The sequence below is a fragment of the Elaeis guineensis genome, chromosome 7 (assembly GCF_000442705.2).
Source record: "Elaeis guineensis isolate ETL-2024a chromosome 7, EG11, whole genome shotgun sequence".
NCBI classification, from domain to species: Eukaryota; Viridiplantae; Streptophyta; class Magnoliopsida; order Arecales; family Arecaceae; genus Elaeis; species Elaeis guineensis.
Genome location: NC_025999.2, coordinates 30,418,326 through 30,445,751, shown reverse-complemented (window position 1 = coordinate 30,445,751; position 27,426 = coordinate 30,418,326). Strand labels below are relative to the sequence as shown.

General features: G+C 35.3%; 1 protein-coding gene across 3 annotated transcripts; it reads right to left on the bottom strand.

Annotated features, from left to right (window-relative positions):
• Positions 1-1,168: 1,168 nt before the first annotated feature.
• On the bottom strand, positions 1,169-27,112 carry LOC105061383 (probable uridine nucleosidase 1). 3 transcript variants are annotated; one of them, XM_073261106.1, is made up of 9 exons: positions 26,886-27,112; positions 7,606-7,721; positions 7,370-7,429; positions 3,670-3,852; positions 3,371-3,475; positions 2,014-2,110; positions 1,817-1,924; positions 1,593-1,728; positions 1,169-1,523 (listed from the first exon to the last, which is right to left on the bottom strand). In XM_073261106.1, the coding sequence occupies exons 1-9, from the start codon at positions 26,983-26,985 to the stop codon at positions 1,415-1,417; spliced, it is 1,014 nt and encodes a 337-aa protein (XP_073117207.1). In that variant the 5' UTR covers positions 26,986-27,112; the 3' UTR covers positions 1,169-1,414. The 3 variants fall into 3 exon arrangements, with proteins under 3 accessions (XP_073117207.1, XP_073117209.1, XP_073117208.1); XM_073261108.1 differs by lacking the exon at positions 26,886-27,112 and adding an exon at positions 25,742-25,759; XM_073261107.1 differs by lacking the exon at positions 26,886-27,112 and adding an exon at positions 9,880-10,585.
• Between the last annotated feature and the right edge of the window lie 314 nt (positions 27,113-27,426).

Below are 27,426 nucleotides of genomic sequence, written 5' to 3'. Positions count from 1 at the left end.
AAGAGAATCGTTGACTACTAATTTCGTTGATGAGGTCACTTGACTCTTGATAGGGACAGATAATTAAGTAGCCTAGGTATGGTGAGATTATTTAGACAGATTTCATGTTGATCAGTCAAAACTCTACAATGGAAACACCTCTAACATTTGTTGACCCTGCCCGTTGGGTCGCTTTTTATTTTGTAGTCATTCATTTTCTTGATGATTTTGATGGATTTCACCTTTACTTGAAAGGATTTTTACAGACGAGTCTCTTTTATACTTGAAAGGATTCTTACAAACCAGTCTCTTTTATTCAACCCAATTTCGTCATGATCCTCCTTCATAAAGACAATTATGACTGAACACTGTTGATGATTATTTGTTATAGGAATATAAACTCTAATGATTCGCATCTCCACTCTCCTTATTTCAGATTATACTGGTAGAATAGATTAAGATTGTAATTACCATTTAAATATAAACAATCAAGAAAATTGATTACCGATCGGACAATAGGGGATCATTTTGGTTAATTTATTAGCTAGGTCACAGATGTCTCTGTTGAAACTCCTAGAAGGGATGACCAACGCACCAAATCTAAGATAAAATAATGTGTGTGTGAGAGAGAGAGAGGGGACGGGCAAGTTCTTCGAGGAGTTGTTCATCGAATAACATGGAAAATTCAATGAAGAAATCTAAACAATTGCTGGTTATAATTAAGGCAGCAGATGCAAGGTTGACAAGGATAGCCATGGGCCATACCATATTGCTAGGAGCGAACAGAGATAAGCAGGAACATTACCATGAAGCTGGCATTCTTTTCCTCCCAGCTTCTTTAATTCAATAAAAATTCATCAGCTTGAAATTGTTTTTATTGTCCTCCAGGTTGTTTAACCAGTCTCTTAGTTAAGAGCAGTTTGTCTCTTCTGTTTTCTTTCCAATTTCACCCCTATTTGCAGTGCAGTAAAATTTATATGCTCTCTCCAAGACAGCCATATTGCATCTTTCATGGACAGTAAACTGAGAGCAAAATATCACATCATTGAACACAACTGATCAAGATTTTGGGTCATATGCTATTAAACCTGTCTCTTTATAGGGCCCTGACCATAAGACATTTAAAATAGCAAAATCAGGTAGTTGAGCAGTTCTCACATTAATAGATAAACAGATGATAATGTTTCAATCATGGAATAGAAATTGATCTATTCACTTAATAAAATATGTAACAGCTGTCATGTAGAAATTTCACCAAAGGATGCTTTTCACCAAAATATTTGGTGACTCAATGTGACAAGTCAAGCTTTCAAATCCAACATTTACAGCCGTAAAGAAGAAGAGAGAAGCAGGTTCTAAATAAACAGAAAAGCTAACACCACCATATCAGATCCATAGCACAAATCACATGGGTAGCTAAGACTGATTTCTGTTTTCATGGTTTCATAAGTAGTTCTTTGATAAATGCAAGAACTCCAGGCACATCAACTGTCCATGCAACTGAAATTGGTGAATAGCCTGACCAAGGGTTAATTGTGTTCCACCTGCACCAAAAGTTTAGTAGAATCAATAAAGACCAAGAACAAGCAATAGAAATCAACTTACACTCCTACTTTTTTAATCCTTGGTCCATTAATGTATGGCCCACACAGATGCCCTGTGTCTCCACCCTCACAACCCCTTTTCTGAATGTAAAGAGATCTGGTCGGACTAGTGCAGCAAAGCTGACTGGGTCATGGAGGAAAATCCCTGAATTATAAAACATGTCTAAGTCAAACCATTCGAGAGGTGGTTGCAAGTAAGAATGAGGAATGATAGGGAACAAATGTAAATATACCATAGACACCATCAGATTTCACATGCCAGTCTCTGTAGAACTTGCATATGTTACATATGAATTGCGCATGCCTTCCTTTTGAATTTCTTAGTTCTGAGAGGTCTTCATCTGCAATCACAGATTGCACACATAATGAGAGTTGAAAATTACAAAGCAACCACAAAAACCTACTTAAAAGCCTAGCGTGGGACTAGAACCTGTAAATCTGACTTGAGTAGTGATGTTTATGCCAACACCAACAATATCTGCTCCACAAGTAAACACAATGTCAGCAGCTTCTGGATCCCCATAGATCTGCAAAGTGAGTGAAAATCTTTAGAATTTTCTCAACTCTATTACTTAACACTACAATGATGGCTTGAAAATATTTACATCAGCAAGTCTAATGAAGCAATTAAACAAATCCAATGGAAGTACTGAAAAGTCAGAATAAGGTTCAAAGAGATTTTTCATGAGATGGAGCCAAGAGTTAGGTCTCCAATGGTTGCTAAAATACTGCAACCAGCCACATTCACCATCTAGGTCAGGAAAATAAGAAACCGAAACTTGGTTTGACATGCAAAATCCTAATACAGGTATGAAGCCAAAGTATAGAGAACATATCAATGGAGAAATGATATTGTGAGACAATAGACATGCATATGGGCCTGAAACCAAAGCAGCAAACTCCTGCCCTCGGTACTCGTATACTGATTCTTGAGACCTTGTGCTGTGAAGGATGATAAGGGTGTGATACTTATGGTGGTGTCAAGGCCTACTGAAGTGAATACTGTAAATATAACAAAGGGCCCAGCCTTGTTGACACCAGATAAGAAGCATGCTTTAACTCCAATAATAAAATTATCATACAAGGTGATGCAAGCAATGCAATTTTATGAGCCAGGGAATGTATATTACATTTTAAGGGACATTTAATATATTGTCACAGTTATAACCACGATGTTATGAATCAGCAACCATTTCAATGTGGATAAAATCCATACTCAAGTAATTAGGAGTGGTTTGCAAAAATTTGTTAGAAACTCAGAAGAATTAAGAAATAAATAGTGGTTAGTGTACTTCATATCGAAGTTAAGAACAATATGTGAAGAAATTCAGGTAATCACGTGTTCTCTGCTCATCCAACCAAGAGTACAAATAATGTATTTCGTCACTATGTTCACATGGAAAGATAAGAATCATAAATTAAGTTGGGAATAATTGGCGGATTTCATAATAATTTCATTGCTCAAGTCACACATAGAAGAAACTATTGCATACATGCTCTATGTTTAGCATAATTCTGTTCCTGTTGTCAGAAAATGAGTCCTTTTCTTTTGCTGAATTGTTACCTCAATTGACCCCTCATGGATCAATTAAGGTAATTCTTTTCTTTCAATAAATTGTATTGATTATAATAGAAAAATTACTTATGCTACAGTAAGAAGCTTCTATATGGTACAGAATATCTTTTGAAGACCAAATAACTAGGGAAAGATAAACACATAAACATGTAAAAGAAGATAAGAAAAACCATAACATATCATGGAAAGAATGATGAGTCCATTCTTTTACATTTGCTTCAGCAGCAGGGTTGACATTTCCAGATGCAAAGAAAGCCCCACCAAGTATAACTACCCTCTTCACCTTTCTAGCAAAGGACGAGTCTCTTTTGATGGCCTAAGCACACAAAATCCAGGTCAAGAAAATCAAAATCATAATGGTGGGAAAGAAACTAATATAAAATACACAGACCATCTTGCAACTAATTAAAGTTATAACTTTTCCAATTTAAGGTTCTAACATAAATTTCAGTAGGAGACATTAGCATCTATTGCAGAAAAATCAAATAGATGATGGAATAATACTCTTACCAATGCTAAATTTGTTAATGGTCCCAATGCAAGTATTGATACATCACCAGGATACTGAGAAATCTTCTCAACCAAAAACTCAGATGCACTTTTCTCAGATTTTTTCCCCACAGGTGGTGGATGAAATATATTCCCAAGGCCATCAGATCCATGTACAAAGTCAGCAACACGTGGCTTTCCTCCCTATCAGTATAAGGTAACTTTCTCAGTTGAATAACAATAGAGACTCATTTTAAGTTAACAAAGAACTTATGTTCCCTTGAATAGAATATGTGACAAGATAATGCAACAAAAGTACCCAGGCAAAAGGACATTGACACTAGCAGGTAACTAAAAATGAACCAAGCAATTTGTTCATTTCATTAACATTTAGATAAAAGAGGTTGGACTCAAACAAGAATCTAAAAAAATGAGGTAGATCTAGACAACTCTCTAATATACATCCAAATCAAAATAATACTATATTATTTTACAAGTGATATTTTTTTAATCAGGCCTTCTAAGTGTATTGTTTTCCTGCCTAATGAAGAGCTTTTAAAGTAATACAAAATCTTGAACCTCTAATTTTCTAGTGTGGCACATCCAGTATGCACTAAAATGGCAACAAAAAAAAAGGTAGAATAGAAGATTAACAACAAGTTGATCATGCAATTCTTATCACAGCTCAAAAAACATTTTCTCAGTTTCATTTATGCGACAGTTTTCTTAACTTAGATAACAGATACCTTTCTCAAATTTGGAAATAATTTCAGTGTTACAAGTGGTGGTTCTGGGAATACTTCGCCTCATACTAACTGATTTTAAAGGTCAAAAGTTTTATCGTAATTGATTTTTTTGGAACCATTAAAGATTCTGATTTAGATGAAATGAACTAAAATTCATGATGCCAACTATTGACCTAAGAATTGATTTTGATGATTATAAAATATTTGAGAGGAGTACTAATTGCTACATATCTTTGGAGAAGTTTAAAAAGTTGTTTTAGGAAAGTCCAAAAAAATTTGAGCACATAAGGATGCATGAAGAAGGTCATTTTCTAAGTTGGAGACAAGGGTGATAGTTTTTGAGAGCCTCAAAGTATTCAAAGATGATTTCGAAAGGATGAGAGGTGATTTCGTGATATTTGGAGGCTAAAAACATGAAAAATCAGTACTCTGAGCATCAAGGGCTTACCCCAAAAACTTAGGGGGTAACCCCTGGGTCATCCCTTTTATTTTTGGAAAAGCTGGCACTTGGCACACTTGGCTAACTTGGCACGCCACAGGAGGCGATCCCTGTGTCGACCCATGGACCAGAGGGTGACCTGAGGTTCAACCCCTGCTAGGCCATAAGGCCAAACAAAGAGTTAACTCTATTTTTTTTATAGAAGTCAAATCCTGGGCCCTAACATGCCATAATGGCTAGTTTTTCAGCCCAAAAAAAAGATACATCTAATGTCATTTAACCACTCTTCATGGCTTTAAACAGCTAGTAATGATTTTCCAACATTCATTGAGGCTATAAAGACTTTCAATAGGAGGAAAAATATAAAAATAATCAAGAAAAAAATTTCTCCAAAAAGATTAAAGCATCTAGTGTAAGAAGCATTCATTTCAACTCCAACCACCTCTCTCAAGTGCATTCACTACTCACTTTTAGTTGAGGGGTGCATTCAAAGACTTCTCCATTAATTTGTAAAGTGCTCTTATTGTTTTTATTGTGCTCATTAAAGAGTTTTAATTATTTCTTATTGTATCTTTCTTGGACTTATGGGAACAAGTTTTGGGTATACCAAAACTTAGGAAAAGATTGATCTGTACCATGAAACGAAGTATATTGGGTTTGCTCGTCGCGAGAAATGAGTGACTAGCTTGGGGAAAGTTAGGGTGTTTAGTTGGTGGAATCCGATATTGTAATCATTTGAGAACAATTAGTGAATTGAAATTTCCAAATAGGAGCATGAGGAGTGGATATAGGTGCTGGGTTTGACACCGAATCATTATAAACTCTTGTATTTGTGATGCTTTGATCTCTTGATTTGCTCTCTTATCTTGTATATTTGTTTACTTGCTTTCTTATCTAGCATGCTTCCTATACTTGCCACTACACATCACTTATATTTTCAAAAGCACATTTATTGTGACACATATCACTTAAAAATTTTGTGGAACCCAATTCACCCCCTCCCTCTCTTGGGTTGCTTAGCTGCACAACACCAACCATTCCACAAATTCATCAAAGTCGAGTGCAACAAGATAATGAATATATCCATATCCATAAGTAACATGAAGTGAACATAAATTAGATTTTCTAAGTGCCATAGCACCACATAGACATGAAATCATATCAAGGAAAGTTTGTTCAAGGAATCTCTAGGGGTTGAATGATTATTAATGATTATTAGATGGCTTTTATAATGAAAACTACATTGCTATTTGGTGGCTCATATCATTAGGAAGCATGATACACACACACACACACACACACACACACATATATACATATATGTATATATGTACATATAGATATATACATATATATACATATACATATAGATATATACATATATATACATGTACATACATATATACATATATACATGTACATACATATATACATGTACATATATATATATATATACATATATACATATATACATGTACATATGTATGTACATCTATACATGTACATATGTATGTACATCTATATATATGTACATGTATATATGTATATACATATGTACATGTATATATGTATATACATATGTACATGTATATATGTATGTATACATATGTACATGTATATATGTATGTATACATATTTACATATATATACATACATATATATATGTACATACATATACATACATACATATATACATGTATGTATGTACGTATGTATATATATATATTCATGTATGTATGTACGTACGTACATACATACATGTATATATATATATATTCATGTATGTATGTACGTACCTACATACATACATACATACATACATATATATATATATGTGTGTGTGTGTGTGTGCGCGCGTGCGCGCGTGCGCGCGTGTGTGTATATATGTACATGTATATATGTATATACATATATATAGATGTGTATATATATATATATATGTATGTACGTATGTATGTATGTATATGTGTGTGTGTACATGTATATATATATATATATACATATATATATACATACATATATATATATATATATATATATATATATAATCAGCTTTTCTAATATTATACATAACTACCATGCAGTGTATAATGCTCATGCTATCATGCATTATCAGTACAAGAATGCTTGGCAAAATCATAAATGACTTCATAAACGTGTAAACACATATTTTTAGGGGTTGTGCATAAAAAATATGGATAATTTGCTACATTTGCACTCTTGAAAAGTAGATGCAATACTGCGATTATCATATATAATCATCCAGGTTACTCATAAATGCAGACTATTAAAAGAAAACATATAAAATAAGTCAAATAATACTTGGAGTTTGCAGAGACATTCCAAATGAGCACAACGACAATCTCAATCAAATCTAGAAAACATTTCACAACGTAGAAGAAATTAACAATTGTATTAGATGAAAACCCATGCTCAGAACTGAACAAGATAGTCATCAAAATAAAATAAGAAAGAAAATTTTGCTGATAAATCGGAATCCTCAGATGAAGTATATGTCAATGACAAGAAGTCATACCTTTAAAGGCTCATGACTGCCCTCTGCTACCAGAACATCTGGACGCCCTGCGATCTCACACTATCCTTTTACACATTATATGTTATGTATCATCATAAATGCGTTTCTAAAACATCAGAACAATACTCCAAAGAAATAAGTCATAAGTCAAGAAAAGCAGGCAAGCGAGCTTCAATTGGACACACAAAAAAACCATACTATAGCACGCAGAATGAGAATCAAGGAAAAATACATACCAATAGTAAAGCATTGGAAGTAGCATCTTCTGCACTAACATTGCCAAATATTGTAGTCAAACCTAAAACTTCAATTTCTGGTGTTTGAAATGCCATCATAATTGTCATGCTATCATCTGTAATCAAGGGGGAGAAAAATTGAATGGTTGTGTCATAGGAGATACATTTTTTACATTGATTCAAATCATAGACGTGCCATACAAGTCCTGTACCGCCTAGCATGGGGCGTACCATATAGTACCAAGTGGAACTAGTACAAAACTCAAGTTTAGATTGGTACAGATCCCGTACTGCCTCATATCGAGGTATACTGATGTGTGCCAAGGTATGTACCGATCCACATAGAGGCATACTAAGATAAAAAGTAAGAAAAATGGTTAGAAAGATATTCAATATGGGTGCATATCGTACCATATTGGTTGTATCGTACCGAACCAATAAGGTATCAATACGAAAATCTGGTACCGAAATTGTGGACCTTGATTCAAATAGATATTATATGTTGCAAGTTCTAGGAAGGGCAAAAGTAGTCACTTCAACATATCATAAAACTTTTTAAAGTATGATAACTCCCGAACTTAAAATTTGAATAAATAAATCAATAAACTATGAGATATTCAGGATCAAAGAAAAGCAATTGGGGTGAAAGCTTAGGAGATGTCGTTAGGAGTATTGTGCATTATCTTGAAAATAGAGAAGTAGTCTAGTGATTGCACCTATCCTCCAAAACAAGGGTTCGGTCTTCAAACATGGGGAGATGTTTACCACAAGTAATTGTTTCATCATTTATTTAAGCCCAATAATAGCACAAAAATCATTATGATTAAAAATATGCCATGAATTATCATAGATTTATGAGATTCACAAAGAAAAATTAGCTGACCAAAAATGATCAATTGTGCTAGGTACCATGCAATCGGGTACATTGGAGGCTACATATGTGAATAGATGAAGATGAAGATGAAGATGTTAAGGGAAATATGGATTTAGAAGTACTATTATAATGATTACTACTTAGGAAAACACCTAGGCAGGTTCTCCTAGGTGTCTGCAAAGGGTTTGCCACTTGAGTAGTGCTCAATGTATATTTTGGCATTTGGTGATCCATAGTAGTTGCTTAGGTATCTGACTGATCATCAATGTCTAGTATTCAAGAGCCCACCTAGATATACATATATATAATTTAGTCCAGCAGTGAATTATTATAAAGAGTCTGAGCGAGATAATAAATATTCTCAATCATTGTTTTCACTTTCCAGTTCATACCCAATGTTATTCTGCGAGTATTCTAGGAAGAAAATTGGTCATTCGTTGTAAGATATTAACAAAGTGGGAAGCATAGGAAGAAGGAAACTTTCTCAAGAGGTATCACCAAAGTAATATAATTATTAAGATAATAAAATAATAAAGATATGATAGGATGTGTGCATACATAAAACAGGTTATTGAAATTATTAATATAATTATATCTATTACAGACATGAAAGTTGTAAAATATGTATTACACCTGTCATTGGAATGTTGGACTCTATGGACCGTAATGTGACAAAGAAATGGATATGGAACTAAAATTCCATCTGATTTCACTATGCTGCCAATGATTGTATAACAAGGTTTAATGCATGTTACTCATTTTCCTTTAACCAAATATAATTGTGCTATTTAGGAATAAGCAGATGTATTGCAAGTTAATAATTATAATTTTTGAGACAATTAATTAAAGTTCAGGTTATAAAAACTTGGGGGGACAATCAAACTAAATACAGGTTCCAACTTAGAGATAGAAGAGGACACATTGGCTATACTGATTAGGAAGGGTAATTTAAATGTGAATACATCAAAGAATAGGAGGCAAACTAATGTAGCCGCAAGTGCTGTTGCAATGCTACTTAATGTAGCCGCAAGTGCTGTTGCAGTGCTGCAACTACTTTACTATAGCAGTATAGTGGGAAGAGGGTTTTAAAGGACAAAATGCAATCCTAGATTTTGAATCTAAATTTGATAAGATCTTTTAAGTTGAATTTAAGAATCCAGTATAGGAAATAAAACAAATTTCAGTAGCAATAATCTAGATTTTGATTAACAACTATAAGAACTAAAAATGAAAGGTCAACAACCAAGTTCAATACACCAACACCAAGTACATATAATAATCCCAAAAAAAACATCTAGGAACTGAATCTTTCTAAGCTTAATTATTAAAAGAAAGTGGATAGGTTTTGATGGAAAGTTAAGAAGGTAATAGCTTATGAGCTTACGTGAAATATCGATTACCTTGGATGAGAGGTAAAGATCTATAAGGTTCAAGATTGCAATCGGTTCACCAGATACGGGATATCCACGACCTCCAAGATTAGTGGCACCACAATGGACAAACTCCAATAAGAGAGATCGATCTGAGCACGAGAAAGAAGCGATCATGAATTAGAAGATAGAGGGAAAGCTATATGCAGAGACAGGAAGATTTAGGATTTCTGTGAAATCTCTTTTCTTTCTCCTCTTTTTGCGAGACCCAAGAGCCAATATTTATAACCTTCTTTTTTCTTTCTTCCTTCTTTCTTTTTGATTGATCCAAAAATGCCATTTTTTCTCTTTCCTCTTTTCTTTTTCCTCTTTTTCTTTTCTTTCCCTCTTCTCTAATAAGATAATTTTGTTGGATACCTTTGACTAAAAATAAATCAAAAGATTTGATTCAGATTTGGGTCAAACACCACAAATGAAATAAAGAAAAATGATGATTTAACGAATAAAATAAAATAATGGCTTGATGTGCAGCATCAGTTCTCCCTGGATGGGAGAAATCTCGACCTCGTCGAGATAGCCTCCTGATAGCTTTGGTACAGATTCTCTCAAAACTAGTGCAACTCTATTTTTGAAATCCAGCTGCTATCAGTCATTCAACGTCTTTGCCAATGTACCAAATATTGGTGATGTGTATCCCGACATGTCCCAATCTTGCGAACATCCAAAACCTGCTCCATGCCCTCTGATGTCATCTCTGCATCTGCAATGAAAAATAGCACTTCGACATGTGTAGTAGTGGGTGTTTCTCCATGTTACTCGAACAAATTACTCATATTAAAGATTGGAGAGGCAGACACTTCTAGTGGCAGATCAATAAGGTAAGCATTCTTCTCCAGCTTCTTGAGAATCTTGAACGGCCCAAACTTCTTCCTACCCAGCTTGCTATAACTTCTGGCTAGGAATATCACCTTCATAAAATAGACCAAAATACTATCTCCCTTACTAAGACCCATACCTCAATGGTGTAGGTTCATTGTTGCCTTCTATTTAGTAGTAGAATCCCGCAACCTTTTGTGAACCTACTGTTGCACCTCCTGAATCTATTTCAAGTAGGACTCGGCTTCTGCACTAACTCTACCAAAATATGGAATGAATGTTCGATCAAGAAAATGGGGAATAGGATGGCCATAAAGGGCTTCAAAAGAAGATTTTCGAATGGTTCTATTGATGGAACTATTATATACAAACTCAGCTTGTGGTAAGATTAAATCCTATTGTGTTGGTCTTTCATCTGCTAAACATCTTCAAAGATTGCCCAAAGATCGATTTACTACTTCTATCTATCCATTAATTTGCAGGTGATATGGGCTACTAAAATTTAATCTACTTTCTAATTTGGTCATCAAAGTTCTCCAAAAATAATTTATAAATTTAGTATCCCTATCTGATGTGACTGATCTAGGAATGCCATGCAAATGCACAATTTTATTAAAAAATAGTTTTGTAATATATGATGCATCGAATATCTTTTTTATAAGGAATGAAATGGATCATTTTAGTATAAGTGATCTACAACCAGAAAGATTGAGTCAATATGTCGTGAAGTTTTGGGTAGGCCAAGAACAAAGTCTACAGAGACGTCTTCCCAAGGAGCAGAGGAAATGGGTAGAGGAGTATATAAGCCCATGTTCTGTTTTTGACCCCTACATATTTGACAGGTCATACAACATTGAACGAATCGTTCTACGTTCCTATGCATGTTTGGCCAACAGTAGCGCTCTTGAACTAACCCCAGGTTTTATCCTATCCGAAGTGTCTCCCTAAACCAGTACCATGTAGGTCTTGAATTAGGGACTCTCTCAGCGAACCCTTTGGGATGCCTAACTTGGATTGTCTAAAAAGGTATCTAGACTCAACGTAGAAATTGGAGGATAAACTAGTGTCAGAAGACAAACATTTTTCATAATAGGTCTGAAGTAAGGGTCATCTTTGTACCAATCTTTAATAGCCTCAAGTCCTACAATTTGTAAAGAAGCAATGATAAGGAGATGGATCCTACGGCTAAGAGCATCAGCAATCTCATTAACTATATCCTACTTATATCTCAAATAGAAAGTGCACTCTTATAGATTTACAGTCCATTTGGCATGCCTCTTGTTAAAAATTTTTTTAGAAATTCAAATAACACAAGGCCTCATAGTCTGAGCTAGGGATGAATTTCCGATGAATCAAATATGATCGTCAGTGCTTCAAGGCCTACACAATCGCATAGAACTCGAGATCATACAAAGAATAATGCGATCAAGCATCATTCAATTTCTCACTAAAGAAGGCTATGGGTCACTTTTGTTGGAATAATGTAGCCCCTATTCGCACTTGTGAGGCATGACAATCAACTTCGAATACCGTATCAAAATTAGATAGGGCAAGTATGGGTGTGCTTGTGAGCCTGTCCTTAACCCTTTTGAAGCTTTGTTTCACCTTAAGAGTCCAACAAAATTTTCTCCTTTTCAAACAGTTTATGATCGGGGCAATCAAGGAATTGAAATTTCAAATGAAGCATCGATAGAACGACGCACGTCCATGCAAGCTTCGAATCTCAGTTATGGTTTTCAGGATTGTCAAGCCTTGAATCATCTTAATCTTAACGGGATCTAGTTTAATCCCCTTGGCAGACACAATATAGCCTAGGACGATAAGACTGTCAGTTAAAAAGGTACACTTCTTAAGGTTCAGATACAACGAATTTTCTCTCAAGGTCTGAAGCACTTGTCGCAAATCATTCAGACGGAGTTCAAGACTCGTGCTATAGATCAAAATATTGTCGAATATACCATGATGAATTTCTCAATGAACGGCCACAATACCTGATTCATGGTACGTATGAAAGTGTTTGGGGCATTAGATAGCCCAAAGGGTATAACCAACCATTCATATAGTCTTTTGGTTTTAAAAGCCATTTTCCACTCATCTCCTAGTCAGATACGGATCTGATGATATCCAATCTTCAAATCGACCTTAGAGAATTTCTTCCCACCTTCTAGCATGTCAAGCATGTCATCGAGTCTAGGGATGGAGAACCTATACTTCAGTGTGATCTTATTGATATCACGACTATCTATACGCATCCGTCATGTTCTGTCCTTTTTGGGTGTGTTGGAAAATGTGTCCTAAAACCAATCGTATGATAATTGAGTTCCTTTTGTATATGAATTATTCATTGATAAATAAAAGTTATTTTGGCATTATTCATCATAAAGTTGCATCTTCCTTGTAGAACTCTTGTGTTGTGATGAAGTCCTTAGAACTATATTAGTAATCGATAAAGAATGATTTATCGTATAGTTCTTAAATATGTTTGCGACTAAATGATACATCATTACAGAATGATGACGTTTATCGAGTGAAGGTCGTTTGTATACCATATGGATTGATTATCCTCTTAACCAAGGAGTATAGTGACACTGGTATGGTATACAGGTGAGATATAGGAGTACATTGTCACTGAACAAGTGACTCACCGAGTATTTTGCTATCAAGACCTGCTTGCGAAGCATATGGGCATAAGTGTCCCTCAGACCAGAGATCCCATAGTGACTTGCAAACAACTCACTGTATTTTGATGCCGGACTATCTGGATTTCTAATGCGGTGACTGAAGGCTATTGGGTATAGTTAAGTACTTGCGAAGTTTGTGTGTGGATCAAGATGAGATTGATCCCTCAGAATTATAGGAGCTGATGTATCGCTGTATTTCAATTTAGTAAAATCTTGGTCTGGATAATTCAGGAGATGAATTTGAAAGATTGAAATATAATGTGGATGAAACACTCAGGGTTGACAGTTAATCCTAGATCATCCTAGAGCATTCAGGATCGAAGGGATAAATTATGCGGTAACCATATGCATAAGTTTTGAAATATTCCCTTACAATTATTCGACTTATCCAAATGTTGGAAATCATTGCTAGATGATATCTTCGATTAGTACAGAAAATGATTCCTGTGCTACTGACTTAGTGTTCGAACCTATGAAATCACGCACAAAAGTTAGACGACATAGGAAAGTATTGACCTATGTTTATATATCCAATTTGAAAGTAGTCGATTTGATTGAACATATAGACTAACTTGATTGAGAATTAAGTTATGGGTCATACGGGATTGAAGAATTGACTATATCTAGCTAGCACTACACATGAGGTTCAGGTTCAATCTCGAGAATGAACAGTTTTTTATCTATAATCCAAGGAGCCTAATGAGAGATTGGATTAAAGTGCTAATTAATTTCAGATTAGATCTGATTTAATTAGACTTTATGGGATTCAAAATTTCAAATTAGACTTGATTCTAAATCCTAATCAATTTAAGATTAATAGTCTTTCGAAATTGTTTCAAATTAGCTTCAAATTGGATTCTAATTGATCCAATTTTAGATGAGATCTTTAGAATCCATTTTCACTGAGACTCTTTCACCTCCATGGTCGATTAATACCTAGTATGGTGTTGGTTGTGGGCCGTCCCATATGGGTATGGGCGTGGGTGCATGTAGGTGCCAAGTTAGGCGCCAATCCTTTCTCAACTAGGAGTCTTTTAATAAGTTATAGACTGATTCAAAGCTTGTTTGAATTGAAAATCCTAATCTTATTGGGTCATGGAGAGTCATCTATAAATAGAGAGGATTTTTACCTATGAAAAAAAGTAATCAGATTGTGTGAAAAAGAGAGAGAGAGGCGTGAGGCATTGTGAGCATCCCACCCTTGCCGCCCCCTCCTCTCTTGCCGTGGGCCTTCTTCAGGTGTCCTTCTTACCGGTGTGAGGTGCCACACTAGCACCTCTCTTCCCTCCCTTGATGGCCTTGCGAAGGTGTTTCAATCCGAGACTTCATCCCGCTTTCCTACGGAGCTTGACGTGCGCGTGAAGTAAAGGGCCTACAGATCTAGACCTACATGAGGATTTGAATCTAAATTTTGGAGATTTAATCCCTATTCCACTACAATCTAGGTAAAGATTTGATCTTTATTTAGTTCAATATATAAAAAATTTTAGATGCAACCTTGGTTATGTACTAGAAACAGACTTTCTTTCCCTTCAAGTGGCATCAAAGCTAGGCTTTGATACATGGATGCATAACTGATTTTTTCTAGATTATTTACATATTGTATGTAATTAAAATTTTATATTAGATATTAAATCTGATTTAGATCTATTTAAATAAAATTTATGATCTGATCTTGATTGGATTATATAAACCTAATCAATGGTTGATTAAAGTTTGTTATAAATTTGTTATAACAGAATTTTATTGGTGCTAACTTTTATTGAAATAACAACCTGATTTAAAATCTATTTTAAATTAGTTTTAACAAAATTTTAATGTTGTTATTTCAGTTATGAAGTTGGACTTAATTTAGATCTGAATTGAATATGTTTTGATAGATTTTCAGATCTAATTTCTAACAAAATTCTAAACTACATCAAAACAGATTTAACCAGAAAATTAATCTTTATGCATTCATGCTTACATCTAATCAATTTTTTATATGATATCAGATCTAAAATTGATGTTTTATAATCAGTATAAAATGTGTTTCAGATCTGATATGATGTATATGATGCATCAAATCTAATTAGATTAGATGAAGAATATGATTGATAAGATCAAGGACATATTCATAACATAAATTGTTTTGTCAAAATTACATGTTGAAATTAGATTTCAGATCTTAGTAGTCCAGTACTCGGATTGTGAGATCATCAGACCGTCCGATCATAAAAGATCGAAAAGATTAATCTCCCTCTTTTGTCCATTCGACGGATTACTTTTATGATGTGTAGAGGTGTCATTGTGATCCGATTTCATAAAGAAGAAAAGCAAACAAATTTTTATAAATTGTTTTGATCATAAATATGTTTAGATTAGATCTAAAGCGATTTATGATTCATTACAATAAGATAAATTCAGATATAAAATTATTTTAAAATCTAAAAAATATGTTATACTAGATATAATCGGTATTAATCTAAAAGTTGTCATGATGCATATGATGTATGTATAAAGTTTAAATCATAACTATGCATGTTTAATTGTTAAACATATTATAAAAATTTGTTTTCATAACTTGAAACATATAGTATGCTTCACTTGAAACTCTGGTAGAATAGTTCTACAAACTGAAGCACATATTTTACACACTTAATTTTAAATTAAGTTTAAATGATCTAAATTTGAAAATTGAAGATCATTAAGATACCACATAAATCGATGGGCTATGGGTTAGCATGAATCAGGTCCTTTTATTGGGTTAGATCTAGGATTAGAAACATATATGGACTAAGTAGAAAAATTGATTAAATCTAATCAAGAGTTGAATTAGATTAGGTCAGAATTTCTCTAGATCAATCTCAATAGTTGAAGTTTAATTAAGTCCATATTTTTTACCTTAATAAATGGACCATGATTATGGCTCCGTAGTTGAGCCTGAATCTTCTGGTCAATCAAATCAAAACTAATTAACCAATTGGTGTCTAAGGTAAGTCCGACAGATTCGATTAAGTGTTATTAATTGGGAGCTACTCACCTAGATAGCATCTACGGTGAGTTAATGGCATATCCCTCCCACTGATCTCACTTACTTGGCCAACATGGTAGATTATATTTTGATTAGATCACTAGTTGATTCAAGCTGACCCATGCCATCAAGATAAATCAGTATGACTGACTTAGGTGTCTTTAGACCAGCTTGTGTCTAATCCTCTACATGACTTGTTGAAGTCAGTGAGAGGATTTACAACTTGCAGATCAACTTCTTCTCTTATTCTCAAGTCAATAAAATCAATTCCTCTAAATAATTAGGTCCATAAAATGATACAGTTATGGTGATAACTTATTCATAACCTCCTATTAAGATGCATGATAATTAGTCCAATATTTCAATAGGCATTGAAGACGCCATACGTCTGGTGTCTATTACGTATTGGAATTATCATCCATCATATGATTATCTTATTATACCTTCAGATCAATACTTAGGTTGATCGAGCCATACTCGGGCCTGGATATCCATTTGTTAAATGCACTTGATGTTGTCATGTTAATGGTTGGACCTAACCAGGATTTTCAGTGGAGGCACCACACGCCTGCTGAAGGGATGCCTGAGGCAAAACCTAAATGCTAGAAGTTGTTTGGAGAAATAATTGGTTATGAACCTACCGATGGATGCACTAGGATTGGCCGAGTCACACTCGGACTCAAATACAGTCTGTGTGGATTCTAGAACCAGCTAAAGAATTAATATAATTCCTCGAGTTGGAGGTAGAGACTATTAATTTGTACAAAATAATGAGAGAACCTTTAGATTAAAGTCCATATCTTCGGGATTAAAAGTAATTCATATACTAATAGGCTTTTATTTTTTTCTTTCAGCTATGGCCAACACACTATCCCTCTGTTCACTATTGGACAGCGATAAGCTTATCGGATCCAATTTCGATAGCTGGTATCAAAAGTTGAAGATCATCTTGAAGCACGAGAGGATTTTGTACATCCTTACAGATGAGGCACCTGAAGAACCTATTGCTAACGCTCCTCGTACCATGAGAGATACTTACCTGAAGTGGTTCAATGACCGTACGACTGTGCGTTGTATGATGAGGGCCGTCATGAATGATGAATTTAGCTGTAAGTTTAAGGATGCGCAGTCAGAATAGATTATTCAAATATTGAATGAATCCTTCGACATCTCTGAAGATGCGGAGAGACAAAACCTCCTGCGCAGTATTCAATATCCGTATGCGAGAGGGGACTTCAATCACCGATCATGTACTGTATATGATTGAGTAGATTGAACGTCTGAGCAAACTTGGCTTTCCGTTGCATGAACAGTTAGACAAAATGCTATCCTCAACTCGCTACCGAAATTCTACCTATCCTTTCTCAATCATTATAGAATGACGAAACCTGCAGTGAACTACTATGGTTTGCTAGAATTACTGCAAACTTTTGAGAAGGACCACCAGCTCCAGAAGGAGCCGGTGCATGTTGTGGGAGGTTCATCTGCAGATCATCGATTCTCTAGGAGAGAAAAAAAGAAGAAAGTGCAGAAAACTTGTGCCGTCGATCCTAAGCAGAGCAAAACGTCGAAAGTCGATAAGAGTCAGACAGAATGCTTCTTTTGCAAGAAGCTGGATCATTGAAAAAAAAATTATCCTCCTTACATAGCCACCCTTGATCCAAACCGGCCTAAGAACAAGAGAAAGAAGCAAATGGTTACTTCATAAGGTACTTATATGATAACTCCTTGAAATTTTTCTATTTGTGATACTACTACCTGGGTATTGGATATCGAAAGTCCAATTAATATATGCAATTCATTGCAGGGACTGCAGATAAGTAGGAAGTTTCAAGAGGACGAGCGGTTTCTGAATATTGGAGATGGAAGCCTTGTTCCAGTTCTGACTTTGAAAACTTTGCAACTTGTCTTCGAATTTAATAGTGTCATATTAGATGATTGTCATTATTATTCTTCTTTTTTGATGAATGTCATCTCTGTAGGCCTTTTGACCATACTTAGTTTTAAGTTTATAATAAAGGATGATTTTTGTGATATCATTATGAATAATACTATAATTATGCGAGGATAATTAAGACATGGCATATACATAATATCACGGTCTGTTGGTGTAATGTACACATCTAGTCAACGTCCTAAAATAGACAATGTTAGTGAATCCTACCTTTGACATTATAGGCTTGATCATCTGAACAAGAATAGGATTAACAGATTAATCAAGGAGCGTATCCTTGAAATAGATGATTGTGAATCATTACCAACCTGCGAATCCTATCTGCTTGATAAGATGACTAAATCACCTTTTAAAAAAAAAGATGAAAGAGCCAACGATGTCCTAGGTCTAACATATAGTGATGTATGCAGACCTATGAATATAAGTGCCAAAAGAGGATACTACTACTTTATTACATTTACAGATGACCTATCGAGGTATGGATATGTCTATCTTATGAAGCATAAATTAGAATCATTTGACATGTTCAAACAATTTCATACTGAAGTAGAAAAACAGACTGAGAAGAGTATTAAGATCCTTCGATCAGATCGAGGAAATGAATACCTCACCAGTGACTTCCTGACATATCTAGAAGAGAATGTGATTCTCTCACAGTAGACTACTGCTGGAACATCATAATATAACAAGGTGTCAGAAAGGAGGAATCAAACCTTGTTAGACATAATCTGATCCATGATGGGCTTTACGAGTCTGTCAATCTCTTTTTGGAGATATGCTCTAGAAACTGTCTGTTATATTTTGAATTAAGTGCTGAGCAAATCTGTCGATAAAACTCCGTATGAGATATGAACTAGACGTAAGCCGATGCTCTTACACCTTAGGATCTGGGGGTGTCCAGCTTATGTCAAGCGTTTAAAGACAGATAAGCGTGGATCTAAGTCCGATAAATGTTTGTTCGTAGGGTATCCAAAAGAAACTAAAGGATACTACTTCTATCTCGCTGAAGATCAAAAATTGTTTGTCAGCAACAGGATAGTCTTTTTGAAAAAAGAGTTTCTTAAAGGAGCTAATGCTTATAAAATTGAACTTAGTGAAGTTTATGAGGTAGAAGAACCGACACACACAGAATTAGATTTGATTGAAGAATCGAATCCGAAGCCAGTAGAAGTACCATTGAGGAGATCCAGTAGAATACAATATCAGTCGGACAGATACTATGATTTCTTGGTCCGGGATGATGACGCCATCGAACTAGATAAGAACGATGAGAATCCGATCATCTATATGGAAGCCATGCAAAGGCTCGATTCCTAGAAATGGCTTGAGGCTATGAAGTCCGAGATTGAGTTTATGTAGATCAATAGTGTGTAGACACTGGTTGATCCACTCGAAGGGATAAAACCCATAGAGTGTAAGTGGATTTTCAAAAAGAAAAGAGCGGACGAAAAGGTAGAGACCTGTAAAGCCCATCTAATTGCCAAAGATTACTGTCAGTATTATGATATTGACTATGACGAGATGTTCTCCCCTGTGATAATGCTAAAGTCCATCCGGATTATGCTTGCTATAGCTGCACATTTAGATTATGAGATCTGACAAATGGATGTCAAAACTGCTTTCCTTAATGAAGAGCTGGAAAAAGAGATGTATATGATACAGCCTGAAGGGTTCATATCCACAGACGAGTCTAAGGTATGTAAACTTAATAGATCCATTTATGGACTTAAACAGGCATCTAAGAGTTGGAACATGTATTTTGATAAGGTGATCAAAACGCATGGCTTCATTAGGAATGGAGAAGAGTCTTACGTCTACAAGTGGACTACCGATTCTGTAGTCATCTTCCTTGTACTGTATGTAGATGACATACTGTTAATAGAAAATGACATCCTAAATTTGTAGAGTATGAAGCTGTGGTTACCATCACAGTTCTCCATGAAGGATTTGGAAGAAGCATCCTACATCCTAGGAATGAAGATTTATAGGGATAGATCTAGAAGGTTGCTTGGTCTATCCCAATTCACGTATATTGATACCATACTAAAACGGTTTAATATGGAGAATTCTAAGAAAGACTATCTTCTGATAGGTCATGGAATTATTCTCTCCAAGAAGGATTGTCCGACAATCCCTCAGGAGAGAGCGTATGAGTAGAATACTATATGCTTCGATAGTAGGATCTATCATGTACGCCATGACGTGTACGAGACTGGATGTGACCTATTTACTAAGGATAGTGAGTAGGTACCAGTCTGATCCAGGTGAAAATCATTAAAAAATTGTGAAGACAATCCTTAAATATTTGAGAAATACTAAAAACCAATGGCTTATCTATAGAAACACTGATCTGAAACTTGTGAAATATACTGATTCTAGTTTTCAGTCAGATTGTGATGACAGCAGAAGCATATCGGACTACATATTTATCCTGAATGGAGGAACTGTTTGCTGGAAGAGTTTCAAACAACATACTATAGTCGATTCTGTTTGCGAAGCGAAATACATTGCTGCACCCGATGCTGTAAAGGAGACAGTATGATTGCAAAAATTCATCACCGAATTGGGAGTTACACATCCTATTGATAGCCCTGTCCTGCTATATTGTGACAGCTCTGGAGCCATAACTCAGGCGAAAGAACCAAAATCGCACCAGCGCACCAAGCATATTCTGTGCTGCTATCACCTGATCGAGAGATCGTGGACCAAGATGACATCGAGCTTCAGAAGATTGACGGAAAGGAGAACCTAACCGACCCCTTCACTAAAGCTCTTGAGATCAAAGAGTTCGATGATTTCAAATGAAAGATGGATATAAAATACTGTCCCGATTGGCTTTAGTCCAAATGAGAGTTGTTGGAAAATATGTCCTAAAATCAATCGTATGACGATTGAGTTCCTTCTGTATATGAATTATTCATTGATAAATAAAAATTATTTTGACATTATTCATTACAAAGTTGCATCTTCCTTGTAGAACTCTTGTGTTGTGATGAAGTTCTTAGAACTATATTAGTACTCGATAAAGAAGGATTTATCGTATAGTTCTTAAACATGTTCGTGATCAAATGATACGTTATTACAGGACGATGACGTTTATCGAGTGAATGTCGTTGTGTGCCATATGGGTTGGTTGTCCTCTTAACCAAGGAGTATGGTGACACTGGTATGGTATACAGATGAGATCTAGGAGTACATCGTCACTGAATAAGGGACTCACTTGCTGAGCGTTCTACTGTCAAAAGTTGCTCGCGAAGTGTATGAGCATAAATATCTCTCAAACTTGAGATCACTATAGTGACTTGCAAGCAACTCACTGTGCTTTGGTGCCGGATTATCTGAATTTCTAATACAGTGACGAAATACTACTAGGTACGCTCAAATACTTGTGAAGTTTGTGTGTGGATCAAGATGAGATTGATCCCTCCGGATTATAGAAACTGATATATCGCTGTATTTCAATTTAGTAAAATCTTAGGCCAAAATAATCCATGAGATGGATTTGAAAGGTTGAAATACAATCTGAATGAAATACTTAGGATTGATGTTAACCCTGGATCATCCTAGAGCATTCAGGGTCAAAGGGATGAATTATGCGGTAACCATATGCATAGATTCTGAAATATTCTCTTGCGATTATTCAACTTATCCAGACATCGAAAATTATTATTAGATGGTATCTTCGATTAGTGCAAGAAATGGTTCCTGTGCTACCAGCTTAGTGTTCGAACTTGTGGAGTCACGTCAAAAGTCAGGTGACGTAAAAAAATATTGGCCTATATTTGTATGTCCAATTTAGAAATACTCGACCTGATTGAACATATAGACTAACTTGATTGAGAATTAAATTATGGATCATATGGAATTGAAGAGTTGACTATGTCTAGCTAGCACTACATATGAGATTCAGATTTAATCTTGAAGATGAACAGTTTTTGATCTATGATCTAAGGAGTCTATGAGAGATTGAATTAAAATGTTAATTAATTTCAGATTAAATCTAATTTAATTAGACTTTATTGGGTTCAAAATTTCAAGTTAGACTTAGTTCTAAATCCTAAATAGTTTAGGATTGACAACCTTTCGAAATTATTTCGAATCAGCTTCGAATTAGATTCAAATTGACCCAATTTTGGATGAGATCCTTAGAGTCCATTTTCACTGACTCTCTCACCTCCATGGCCGACCAACACCTAGTATGGTGCTGGTTATGAGCCGTCCCATATGGGTGTGGGAGTGGATGCACGTAGGTGCCAAGTTAGGTGCCAATCCTTTCTCAACTAGGACTCCTTTAATAAGTTATGGACTGATTCAAAGTTTATTTGAATTAAGAATCCTAATCTTATTGGGTCATGGGGAATCATCTATAAATAGGATCTCTACCTATAAAAAAAAAGCAATCAGAATGTCTGAAAGAGAGAAAGAGAGAGAGAAAAGCGTGAGGCATTGTGGCCGTCCCACCTTTGGCATGTCCCTTCTCTTGCCGCTCCCTCCTCTCTTGCCGTGGGCCTTCTTTAGGTGCCCTCCTTGCTGGTATGAGGCATCAACCCAGCATCTCTCTTCCCTCCCTTGGTGGCCTTGCGAAGGTGCTTCAATCTGAAGCTTCATACCGCTTTCCTGCAGAGCTTGGTATGTGCACGAAGTAGAGGACCTGTAGATCTAGGCCTACGCGAGGATTTGAATCCAGATTTCAGAGATTTGATCCCTATTCCACTGCAATACAGATAAAGATTTAATCTTTATTTAGTTCAATATATAGAAAATTTTAGATGCAACCCTGGTTATCTGCTAGAAACAGGCTTTTTTTTCCTTCAAGGAGAGCAGGCACAGCCATAAAACTCATACTCTCACTAATGTACCCCCTCTTCAACAAGTCAGTGACCTGTCGATGCAATTCTTCATGCTCTATTGGACTCATCCTATAATGGACTACATACGGGAGGCTCGCCCTTGGCATCAGATCAATGCAGTACTGGATATCTCTAATATGAGATAGGCCATCAGGGAGTTCCTTCGGTATGATGTCAGAAAACTCGTTTCATAATGGTCGAATAGCCAAGGAAACCTCAAGAGTTTCAATTATTTTTTTTATCCCCAAGGCATAAACCATAGGAGATCTTGCTAGATTTTTGGCAAATTGGGACTCATTCAAGGCCATCGCAAATTGCCCCTCAGTGGATGATGATTTTTATAATAAATCTGACTTAGGCTTCGACTTTGATGTACTATTAAGCAGAATCAGCCTAATCTTTTTATTGTCCTTAGTGACTATATATGTATTCTTCCTATCATGTATGGTGCTACGGTCAAGCTGCCAATGTCTTCTCAGAAGCGACATACATTCATGGGCACTATATTGCACCAAATCTCGTCAGTATAAGTCTTCTTGATGAAAAATTTAACTAAATTTTCTCGCATTACTGAAACCTCATCCTTATCTTTAAATCAGGCAATTTGATAAGGTTGTGCAAGCTTCTTAATTTTTAACGGAAGCTTGTCAACCATCTCTTGGGAGATAAAGTTCTCCATGCTCCCATTGTCAACTATGACAGCAGAATTTCTCCCTCAGCATTGCAGATAGCTCGGAAAAGACTGCATCGTTTCCAATTGTCCTTAGCAGTTTTAGGTGTTACTAGGACTCGGTTCATCACTAGGTTCGGTTCGGTAACTTCAGCAATCTCATCGAGGATCTTGCTATCTCTATTAGCATTTTTCTATAGCATTTCTATTTCTTCTTCCTATTTACTCTCATAGACATTTTCAATCAAATTTGTCTTAGGCTGAAACAATCTCAAAGGCACTCAGATGACTTATGGCCCAGCTGCCTACACTTGTAATAAGTGATATTGGATCCTGAGGGCTTAGGACCAAAAATCTCCTTATCTTTAGTATCAACAACAGATTTTAGAGGGGATTGGGTGTCAGTTTTTGAGGTTGATTAGGTTCCTACAGTGATCTTCTCACTTGTGTTTCCCTATCGGAATGTTTGCCTTTTCAACTTAGACTCAGCCATAAGTGCGTGATTGTAGGCCGCATCGATCCACAGAAAATTGCAAATGATTAATTCATCCTGAAGTTAAGGGCAAAACCCAACAAGATAGCAAGCTATTCGCTATTCTTCATCCTCCTTAAGGTCATTACGGACTTGCAAGATATAAAATTTCTCAGTGTATTCTTGCACCGTCTTAAATCCCTGCTTAAGATTGTGAAGTTTTTGGAATAAGATCTGTCGATAATCAGCTGAAAGAAATTTTTTTCTAAGCTTCTCTTTCATTTTTTTCCCAAGAGGCAATTTTCTCCTAGTCTTCCATCAAACTGAGGCATGACCTTTTAACTTAAGGGAGACAAACTTGACTTTTTTGTCCTTGGGGAACTCTTTTCACTCGAAGAAATATTCTAGCTTGTTGATCCAATCTAGGAACTCTTTGGTTTCTAGTTTACCTTTGAACTCATCAACACCTACTTTAATACCCTGATCCCAACATGTGGTGTTCACTTGATGTTGGATTGGCTGATTTCTCCTAAGAGATAGGTCGAATCCTTCTACATCAGGGTCGCTCTCAAAGTTGGTAGCTCCATCCCCATTATGTTGACGAGTCATGTTCATGGCTTTTAATATTTGTTATATTTGATTTTATTGATTCTGCATATTTCTCATAGCCTCTTGTTCTCTTTCATATGCCTCTATCCAATCCCTAAGGTTTTCTAAGTGATTGTTCGTCATTTTGAGATGCTAATGATCCTACAATGAGGTGTTGATAATTTGAAAAAGTTATAAATAGCCAACAAAATGCAAGAGATGGATTTTTAATGCTTTTTTTTTCAATCTTTCTAGACAACAATGAAGTGCAGGTGGGACAAATTCATACAATATGTGTGCAATGAGGTATGGTTCTAATAATGCATATAAATGAAAGTTCTTGGATCAAAACTTGCTCTGATATCACTTAATGTAGCCACAAGCGCTGTTGTAGTGCTACAGCCATTTTACTGCAGCAGTGTAATGGAAAGAGGGCTTTAAAGGATAAAATACAATTTTAGATTTTGAATCTAAATTTGATAAGATTTTTTTAGTTAACTTAAGAGTCTAGCACAAAAAATAAAGCATATTTTAATAGCAACATAATTTAGATTTTGATTAACAACAATCATAAGAACTAAAAATGAAAGGTCAATAACTAAGTTCAATACACCAACACCATGTATATATAATAGTCCCAAAAGAAATGTCCAGGAATTGAATCTTTTCAAGCTTAATTATTAAAAAAATATAGATGGATTTTGATGGAAGATTAAAAAGGTAATAGGTTACGATATCTTAGATGAGAAGGCAAAGATAAAGAAGGTTCAAGGTTGCAATCGGTTCACCAGATATGGGGTATCCACAACCTCCAAGATTAGCGGCATCGCAGTAGACAAATTCCAGCACGAAAAGAATGAAAGGCAAGGAGAATCCAGAAGAAGTGAAAAGGAAAGAGAGATCAATCTGAATGCGAGAAAAAAGTGACCACAAATTAGAAGATAGTGAGGATGTCGTACGTAAAGAGAGAACGATTTAGAATTTTTGTGAAATCTCTTTTCTTTCTTCTCTTTCTCCAAGATCCAAGAGCCAATATTTATAACCGTCTTTCTTCCTTTTTTTTTCATTTTTGATTGGTCCAAAAATATCATTTTTTTCTCTTTCCTCTTTTTTTCTCTTTTTTCTTTTTCTTTTCTTTCTCTCTTCTCTAATAAAATAAATCTATTGAAGAATCACGTGGTCTCCATAAATCTAAATTGGCATCCCCATTTGGCTAAAAATAAACAAAAAGATTTGGTTCAGATTTGGGTCAACTAATCCAATCTTTTTCAAAATAATTAAGTTGGATTGAATCAAACACCACAAACAAAATTAAAAAAATAATGATTTGATGAATAAAATAAAATAAAATAAAATAACGGCTTGATGAGCTGCATCACAAATTAATGGAAAATCCCAGTCAAGTGCTAAACGCACGGTTGATACCAGCCTCTCTAATTCCTTTCTCATCTCATCCTATCCAAGATCAAGTTCCTGTTCCTTCTTTCTGTCTTTGGTGACAAGTATCAAGCAAGAAAGGACAGGAAAAAAGTTATGAAAACGACCCAGAAACCAAGTATTTGTTATAATTTAATCCTAACCTAACCAAGTCAGACCAATAAACCTAGCTGACTCGATCAATTAGAAACTTGTGAAGCAACAAAAAAAAAATGTCGTAAAGAAAGAAGCAATCTTTTATATTAGTAGATTCTCTCTTCCATACCCATCAAAATTATCGAAAGAAATATTAAAAATCCATCAAACATAAACTTTTTCTCTATTTGATTTATTCTCAGATAAATAAAATCTCCAAAAAGAGAAACACACAAGCAAACATTTGGAATTATACAAAACTTCCACTACAACTCCCAATTTAAACAGCAAACAGCAAATCAAGAAAAAAAAAAAATCAAAGAGGCAAAGCAATCGCTTTCAAGTAACATAAAGTGATACCAATCCCGGGATCCGTGTCGATGATGACCTTCTCCGACCCAACAGAAGGCCGGTGATTTCCGCTGTTCTCCAAAGATCCGGCATTGTCATTCAATTCCATCCCTCTCTTTCTCCCTCGCTTTATCTCCGGTGGAGATTAAAAAATTAGGTTTTACGGGAGGAGGAAAGAAAGGAGGAAAGGGGAACAGGGGAAAGACGTTTCTCTTCTCCTCTCCCACTCTTCCCTCCTTTCCTTATATAATATAATAGTTCCTCCGCCTGTATACGTTTTTCTTTTCCGTGGTGGAATTGGTTTTTTTTTTTCTTTCAAAGAATACACGTGGTGCATGTGATTGGACGCGCCCCAGATTTCGTGGACCCGTTGACTTTCCAAGAAAAAAAAGCTCAATGTACAAAAGAAAGTCGACTCCTTTACTAAAATAATTTTTAAAAAAAATTATTTATAAAAATAATATAATTTTTAATTTATTTATCAAATTAATATAAATTTTATAAAATAATATTTAGAATGACGTTTTATAGTATCCACATCACTACTTTT

Excerpts from the sequence above, each read along its gene's own strand:
- LOC105061383 (XM_073261106.1), bottom strand. The coding sequence starts at position 26,985 with ATGGAATTGAATGACAATGCCGGATCTTTGGAGAACAGCGGAAATCAC. Across the intron at positions 1,925-2,013 it reads TACTCAAGTCAGATTTACAG|ATGAAGACCTCTCAGAACTA; the intron begins GTTCTAGTCCCA and ends CTGTGATTGCAG. Across the intron at positions 1,729-1,816 it reads GAAATCTGATGGTGTCTATG|GGATTTTCCTCCATGACCCA; the intron begins GTATATTTACAT and ends TTTATAATTCAG.